The following is an 8,629-nucleotide window of genomic DNA, read 5'->3' on the forward strand; positions in this document are numbered from 1 at the left end:
CCCATCTGCATGCGGCAGGCGGCAGGCGTGCAAACCAAAGCAAACGATCACGGTGGGAGGGAACGGAACCAAAGCCAAGACAAGCACACGCAGCACAAGGTCACACGCCTGGGGCAGGGAGGCGTTCACCAGGAAACCCGCCTCTTCCAAAGAAAGGCAGCGACTCAGAGGTGATTCCTATCAGGACAAGGGGAAGAGTGGCAGAGACCAAACACCCGATACACACGTCCGTGGGCGAAGAGCCACTGCCAATGACTAGTGAACCAATGTGGCACGACACAGCCACCTGCAAACGGCCCCACGGTACTCTCTCCAGTACCTCGGTTGTTAGACAGGACAACAGCGTACTCCTTACGCGCTGGCACACAGTCAGGAAATTCGCAGGGGGAAGTGAACTATTTCTAACCAGCATCTGCATAAAGGGCTGGAGCCCCAGGCTCCTTGGGAAGAGATTCTCTCTGGTCACTGGTCAGAGCGAGCGCCTGTCGCCTCTGGAGGCCCCAGCACTGCCAGCTCAAACTCCGCCAGAGGCAAGCATGCGGGCGGGGGGCACCCCCTAAAACACACTCCTCGGCTCCGGTTTTTAAAGTAAAAATGTTCCAGTGACATTCAACGAACCATGTTCCCCAAAACTAAATCCGCAGAGCATTGAACCAAAGCAACAGAGTCATGCGCCCCGCCCCCACCCACCCCTGCAGGGAGGGGCCTGGGCGGGAAAGCAGCCCTGCCAGCCAGGGTACCTCTGCTCCCTCAGACACAGGTTCCTAACTGAACAGACTTGGGAACTCACCGGGAATGGGGCGAGGAGCAGTGGCTGGAAACACCCCGGACCTGGAGAGGACCCCAGGGTGCTGGCATTCTTGGGGAAATGGACACAGCAGAGAGGCGTCCGGAACTAACCATTTTCCAAAGTCAGTAGTGGTGCCGCGCTAGCCTCCCACTTGGCCAACACCGGCCACCAAGATGGCGGTGACTGGAGCGCCCCCAGAAGGCCTGTCCCCTACCATGCCCCACCGCCAGCCCTGTCACAGCCAGAACACCTAGTATCACTCATTTGGGGCTGAGTTTGTATCTTCTCTGCCGTGCAGGTGGTCAAGCGGGTCTCAGCTCCTGCCCCCACTCCACTCACCGGGGCCTGTTAGTGGGTGCCCCTCAGGAAAATGGGGGGGAGGGGTCGCAGGGCAGGTGAGCGCCCAGGAACCCAGAGGGAATCAATCTCAGACCCTCAGAGCAGATAGGAAATGCTGGATGTGCAGAAGGGAAAAACACAGGAAAGGAGAGACAAAAACTGGGGTAAAAAGATGCTCCCCTCCACCCCCCAAAAAAACCCAACTCTGGTTCTCACTATTGCCACTTGGTCTGTGTCTCAACCTTGTCCTGCTAGTGGATGAAAATGCCAACAAAGATTCCTGTGTCTCCCACATCCTTCTATTCTTTTCCTGGAGGAGGGCTAATGAATGGTCACGTGACCCCAACTCATTCTTGATTCCAGAGCAGAAACAAGGATCTACAAGTGCCTTAAAGGCCTGATTTGGGGGTTGGGATGATAATGTTTAAAGATGGGCACTTATTCGGCAAATACATTCTAAGAACCTGCCATGTTCTGGGCTGCTCTAGGCATGGGAATACACACATTATACTCATCTGTTTCTAGAGGCGTCCCTTCATGGCTCCACAAATCTCGAACGCCAACAGAATGCCAAGAAGAAACGGATAAGACCATGTCTCTAACATGCCAGCAGCTCACGGGAACCTACGCAAGTTTCCTAAGTTCTTCCTGCCATGCTTATTTTGGTTGTCACCACGTGACACGACATAATAAAATCCCCTTAACCTGATGTAAGTAAAAAAGAATACATTGCAAAGATATGGGTAATGATATTTTTTGGATGCACTGAAAATATATTGTGGGAATATATTTTAAGGGTTTTTAAAAACCCGAAACTGGGTAGTCTATCAAGTCTTTCCATGCTTATCCAATGCTGTATCATTCATACATTCATTGTAAAAGCTAAAATACCATAAACAAGCTTACCGCTACAAAGAACTACAAAGCTATCGGTACAAAAAATAAAGCCACTAAGTCAGTGGTTCTCAACCTCCTGGCCCTTTAAATACAGTTCCTCATGTGGTGACCCGAGCATAAAATTATTTTCATTGCTACTTCATAACTGTCATGTTGCTACTGTTATGAATCGTCATGTAAATATCTGATATGCAGGATGGTCTTAGGCGACTCCTGTGAGAGGGTCGTTTGACCACCAAAGGGGTCGCGACCCACAGGTTGAGAACCGAGGCACTAAGCGATCCCCTGAGAAGGCCCCATTTCTGAGATTCTTCCCTGAGACTCACGGGAATGCACGCTTTAATCAATACAAATTACAACCGGTCAATCCTAAGCGACCCTTTCCCTTCCCCCGAAACACTTACCTCCTCAAGAAGCCGAGTGACAGCATCAATGTCATTATATGTCTTAGTCATCTGGCCAACTCTTTCAGCACATAAAACTGCAAAAAATAAAAAAAGACGATGATCAGACAAGAAATAACAGGTGTTCGTGAGGATGTCGAGAAAAGGGAACCCGGGTGGGAATGTAAATTGGTGCAGCCACGACAGAAATGCAGGTTCCTTAAAGAATTAAGACTACAGTTACCATATGACTTAGCAATCCCTCTTCTGAGTATCATCTCCCTGAAATATCTGATAACACTTCTTTGTAAAGATATATATACCCTCTGTTCATTATTTAAAGTAGCCCAAGACATGGCAAAAAAAACCTAAATGTTCTTTGACAGATGATTGGATAAAGAAGCTGTGGTACAGATATACAGTGGAATACTATTCAGCCAGGAAAAAGATGAAATGCTGCCATTTGTGACAAGATGGGTGGATCTTCGGAGTATCACCCTAAGTGGATTAAGTCAGACAGAAAAGGACAAGAACCATATGATTTCACTCTCATGTGAAATATAAAACAAAAAGCAACAAATGAACAAATAAAACAAACTCACAGATACAGACAACATTTTGGTGGCTACCAGAGGGGAAAGGGAGTGAGGGGAGGGTGAAGAGCGTAAAGAGGGTCAAATGCATGGTGACAGGAGACTGGACTTCAGGTGATGAGCACATAATGGAATATACAGACATTGTGTTATAAAGCTGTTCACCTGAAATTTATATAATGTTATTGACCAAAGTTACCCCAATACATTTAATTTTTTAAAAAATATATTTTATTGATTTTTTACAGAGAGGAAGGGAGAGGGATAGAGAGTTAGAAACATCGATGAGAGAGAAACATCGATCAGCTGCTTCCTGCACACCCCCCACTGGGGATGTGCCCACAACCAAGGTACATGCCCTTGACTGGAATCGAACCTGGGACCTTTCAGTCCGCAGGCCGATGCTCTATCCACTGAGCCAAACCGGATACGGCTACATTTAATTTTTAAAAAGAAAACAAATGACCATGAAACTACCAATGACCCATCTAAAAAAAGCAGTTTCAAAACTGTGCCTGTATATCAGGCACAAGGGGATGTTGGTTTTGCCAAGTTCAACCCACTCAGCACTCAGTACCACCCGGTTTCAGTTCCCAGTTCCAGGGAAGAGCCCGAAGCTCTAAGGGGGTGGGGGAGTGGGGGTGACCTCAAATTTCTACAAGGCCTTGACATGGTGTGTGATATACTTAGAGGTGGTGCTGGGGGTACGGCACTAGGTGGACAGGGATCTGGCCTCCTGCAAACTGAGCAAACTAAAATGGGTCAGCGGCACAGCCACCAAAATTATCACCAAGACCAACAGGAATCTAGACCTCACAAACCATAGAGACCCAACCCAGGGACAGAGAGGGACCCTTCAGAAAGCAGCTATTGGTACAATCATTAAGCAACAGTCCTAGCTGGTCATTTCATGATGGCACAGCCCACCCCCTCCCCAAATGGCCTAAAGTCTAAGGCTTTGCAACCAGTTTCCATAGCATGAAAACTAGGGCGACCGAGGTTTTTAATCCACGCCCCAAAGACCTCTGCTATTACTGCGGCACATGTAACCCAGTGAAACACTCCCTCTCGCTGACTCCATCTTAATTCCACCCTGCATTTCTCCCAGGGCCTTCAGGGAAGAAGCTCCTGCTATCAATGTGTCAATTACAGAGGAATCCTGCTTGAGGCTGAGCTTTCTGCAAAGATTTGCAGGAGCCTCAAGACCAAACACAGATCAGCAGGGGTCAAGGGACCAGGGAACTAGGAGATTTACAAATTTCACATTCTTCCCTGGATCCCTGTTGGTGCCAAGGTGTCACACACTCTTGCCCGGCCCATGCTCCCTTCCCTTGACATAAAAGAAGCCTGAATTCTGGCCTCTCTTAAGATGGATTTGCAGACACTTTAAGGCAACTCCCTCCCATCTTCTCAAGCTGGAGCCTTCTTGATCAATAAACTTTTCCTCACTCCAAACTCTGATGTTGTGAATATTGGCCTTTATGAAAGGCCAGGCACATGATCCTTGAATCGGAATCTCACACACACACACTCACACACACACACACACACACACACACACACACACACACACACAGCAATGTTTCATAACATGTATAATTTACTGGGCTCATAGGAGGCTCCGTGCAGGCCACTTTGGGACGATGTGGCTTTGTTCTCCCTTCCACTGGAGAAAAAGGCTCATGCAATGAAAGAGGACTTTATTCTGATGAAAAATCTCAGGGTGGTTCTATTTTAAGTCCATGGCAAAAAACTGATTTGCAGTTCGACAAACACCAAGAAGGTAGCGTGGGTTTTATTCGGTGGAGGAAGGAGTGAATGCAAACGGATTTAGGGCCAAAGTATGAACTCTTTTGAAACCTGCCTCTTTCTGGCTAAATAATAACGTCTTCGTTAACTCTTCTCAACTCAGATGCTAGAGAGTTCGGCTTTGTGACAGCCCACGCGAGGCATCTGGGGACTGTACTACCTGCCAACCTCAGGAGCAGCTGCAAGTGAAATGCAATCGGCCTCTAAATATTTTATTAAACCCAAGTAGAGATCATCTCAGGGAAGGCGCTCAGAGAAATCTGACCCGCTGGCATGATTTTCCAGCTTTCAGAAGGTGACCTAAAATCTGGTTCCAAATCTGAAACCCAAGCAACACAGAGCCCTGGCAGCCAGGGGCAGGGGCTCCCCTTCCTCGCCTGTCCCCCACGCATCCTCTCCCCCCCACCCCACAAACTCTCCCCCCCCCCACCCCCGCCCCGCAGCCTCAGGCCCTTTCCTCCCCCTCACCTCCCTTGGAGCTGCTAGGTAGGAAAAGGCAAGGAGAATGCGTAAGGGTCGGTTTAAACCAGAACTGAACTTGATGGAGGTGGAGTCCAGCTCAAACTGCTGTAAAAAGTTCATCAGTTTGAGGTCCTGAGAAGTCTTCAAGTGAAGACTCCTAGGCCGCCGACAATGGTTAATTTTCAAGATGTAGGGCTGCCATGCTCTGCCCGGAGCAGATAAGGTACACGGAGCCCTCCAGCCAGCTGGCGGTGGGCAGCAGCATGCGAACGAACCACAGCAGTTACCAAAGGCCCAGAGAGGTTAAACAACGCATCCAATGCCACACAGCTAGCAAATGGTGAATGTCAACATAAGAAGGGCCTCCTAGCAGGGGCAGCAGACATCATTTATGAAGTCCTTGACGGCCCTGGAATTTAATGTGCTTTCTCGACTGATCCCCACAACTCAGCAGCCCCTACTTTACGGATAGGTCATTTCATATTGATTAGAACATTGTTTTTCCACTTTTTAGAACCCAACTTTCAGTTTCCCCTCCCCAGTTATTTCTCGTCCTATCTTCTGTGCCTCAGCATCCGTGTTTTGTTTTGTTTTTAAAGTACATTTTATTTTCTACACTCTTTGTTGTAAAAAAAAAAAAGTATAGGCATGTTGAATAACTTTCAAAATAGTTGTGTACCCCCCAGAACAGCGGTTCTTAACCTGTGGGTCGCGCCCCCTTTGGGGTTGGAATGACCCTTTCACAGGGATCGCCTAAGACCATCGGAAAACACATATATAATTACATATTGTTTTTGTGATGAATCACTATGCTTTAATTATGTTCAATTTGTAACCATGAAATTGGGGGACACCACAACATGAGGAACTGTATTAAAGGGTCGCGGCATTGGGAAGGTTGAGAACCACTGCCCTAGAAATTCTGACGGGTCTGCACGAGACAGGAGCTGGGACCTGGGTGTCAGAGCAAAGCGGGGTCCACAGATCAGTGACCGATCCCTTCTCACTCTGACCAGCAGCCGCAGGTGTCAGGAGAAAAAGCTCCCCTAAATCTGGCCCCTGATCCCGCAGGAAACGCACCTCGTAAAACCCGTCTGCCCTGTTCAAAGGAACAAGGGGCGGAAGGCTCCCAACCCGAGAGCCACAGCTAGAGAGCTGCCCATAAATTCTCAATGAGCCGCCCCGATGCCAAGTTTCCGGGCGTTACGAGCTGTCCTTCAAAGCTGCCCCCACGCTCTTGAACCGAATGTGTCAATGCTCCGCTTACAGACCTTCTCCGGCTCTGCCGCCGCCTACAAGCGGCAGCCTCAACACCTACGACACGGGGACCACCCTTCCCTGGCCCCGGTCTAGCCTTCTCGCCTCCTCACTGGCCACCTGTGCCCATTTTCCACCCCCAGCTCATCTACCCACCCCAATGATGCCACTCAGGTGTCTGGCCTGGCACTGCTATTTCCTTCTGTGGGGACCTTCTCCCACGTCTCCACCCGGGGACCTCCTGCCCCTCCCCACGGTCCAGCAGGAAGAGGGTAGCCGACCCCTATCCTAGTCTCACCTCTGGGGTCCACTATTATAAAACCCGTGCCGTTTACAGGCCCCTTGGGCCCGTGGGAGCCATCTGCAGACATCTGGACGGGGCCGAACTGGCAAAGTGCTTTGGAGGGGCCATCACCTAACCGCCCGCGTATCCCGGTCAGACCTGTGCTGGTGGGTGGGACACGTGTCCCCCACCCTTGATGGCAGGGAAACTCGGGCTCTGAGAGGTCAGATGACTCGCCTAAGGTTCCAAAAATTTTAGAAGTCTCCTGGGCACCTACCCTAGAGAAACAAAAACGTGTCCACACAAAAACCCGCACACGAATGTCACAGCAGCATGACTCATTATAGCCGGAAAGTGGAACCCACCCACATGACCCCCAAGCGCTGAGTGAATAAACAAACCCGGTACATCCACACAGTGGAATAGCACTCGGCCACAAAAAGGATGAGGTACCCCTACACGCGACAGTATGGGGGGACCTCAGACACCTCCTGCTCATAGGCCAGACACAAAGGACTGTACGTTGTATAAGGCAGCCAGTCCAGGCAAATTAGAGGGACAGGAGGAGGATCCATGGTTGCCTAGATTGGGGGTGGGAACGGGATGGACTATAAACAGGCATGAGGGATCTCAAAGGACAGTGATGGCGAACCTATGACACGCGTGTCAGAGGTGACACGCGAACTCATTTTTTTGGTTGATTTTTCCTTGTTAAATGGCATTTAAATCTATAAAATAAATATCAAAAATATACAACTTCGTTTTACTATGGTTGCAAATATCAAAAAATTTATATATGCGACATGGCACCAGAGTTAAGTTAGGGTTTTTCAAAATGCTGACACGCGGAGCTCAAAAGATTCACCATCACTGGGCTAGGAGGAGGGGATACAAATGCCCTAAAACGGAATTAAAGCAGTGATGGTGGCACAACTCAGTGAATTTATTAAAAATCATCAACCTGTCCACTTTAAAATGGGTGATTTTTATGGTATGTACATTGTGCCTCGATTTTAAAAAAAAATATATTTTATTGATTTTTTTACAGAGAGGAAGGGAGAGGGATAGAGAGTTAGAAACATCAATGAGAGAGAAACATCGATCAGCTGCCTCCTGCACACCCTCCACTGGGAACGTGCCTGCAACCAAGGTACATGCCCTTGACCGGAATCGAACCTGGGACTCTTGAGTCCACAGGCAGATGCTCTATCCACTGAGCCAAACCAGTTACGGCATGTGCCTCAATATTTTAAGTTATCAAATAATACGCAAACAAGCCACCCTGAGCTGCATATGCCATATCCCAACCACTTCCCCATTACACAACAGTGTGAAAGCGTTCTTTATTACCTCAAGCCCAACCGAGCTGTCCTCAGCGAAGTTTGCAGGTAACTGTTAGGAATAGCCAATCACCCAATGAAACACACATAAGTTACTAGTCTGCCCCACAGACACCAGGCTGTTGTTAATTAGATAACTGTCATCAAAATGTGCTCAGATGGCAGAACAATTTCATGATCCAGAAGAAAACCAAGGGCCGACTCTCTCGGGTTTTGGGGGAGAGTCTGACTTTGGACTCTCTTCTCAGGCACAACACTCTCCTGCCTTCTCCCAAGTCAGGGCCACCTCTGGGAGGTTCAGCCGATCCCTCGCTTAGCTGTTGTCCTCCCATATCTACAAACTAATGTAGATGTGACCCAATAGCCCAAGTAACCTGCTAAGACCCACAAAAACTATGTTATTTGGTTTAGAAAACAAACAAAACATAACTAGCGTCCCGTGTCCCTTCCCACCTGATACTTTAAAAGGGCGGGCG

At 48.7% G+C, this 8,629-nt stretch overlaps 1 protein-coding gene across 9 annotated transcripts in view; it reads right to left on the reverse strand.

Moving 5' to 3' along the window:
* Window positions 1-8,629, reverse strand: part of TRAK1 (trafficking protein, kinesin binding 1) — a 135,310-nt gene that overhangs the window by 41,806 nt on the left and 84,875 nt on the right. For all 9 annotated transcript variants that reach the window (XM_015568392.1, XM_006770528.2, XM_015568395.1 and 6 more), the window contains one exon: window positions 2,431-2,507. In XM_015568392.1, coding sequence (XP_015423878.1) covers window positions 2,431-2,507 — 77 coding nt within the window. The remainder of the gene's footprint in view (window positions 1-2,430; window positions 2,508-8,629) is intronic.

Source organism: Myotis davidii, unplaced genomic scaffold, assembly GCF_000327345.1.
Source record: "Myotis davidii unplaced genomic scaffold, ASM32734v1 scaffold663, whole genome shotgun sequence".
Classification (NCBI taxonomy): domain Eukaryota; kingdom Metazoa; phylum Chordata; class Mammalia; order Chiroptera; family Vespertilionidae; genus Myotis; species Myotis davidii.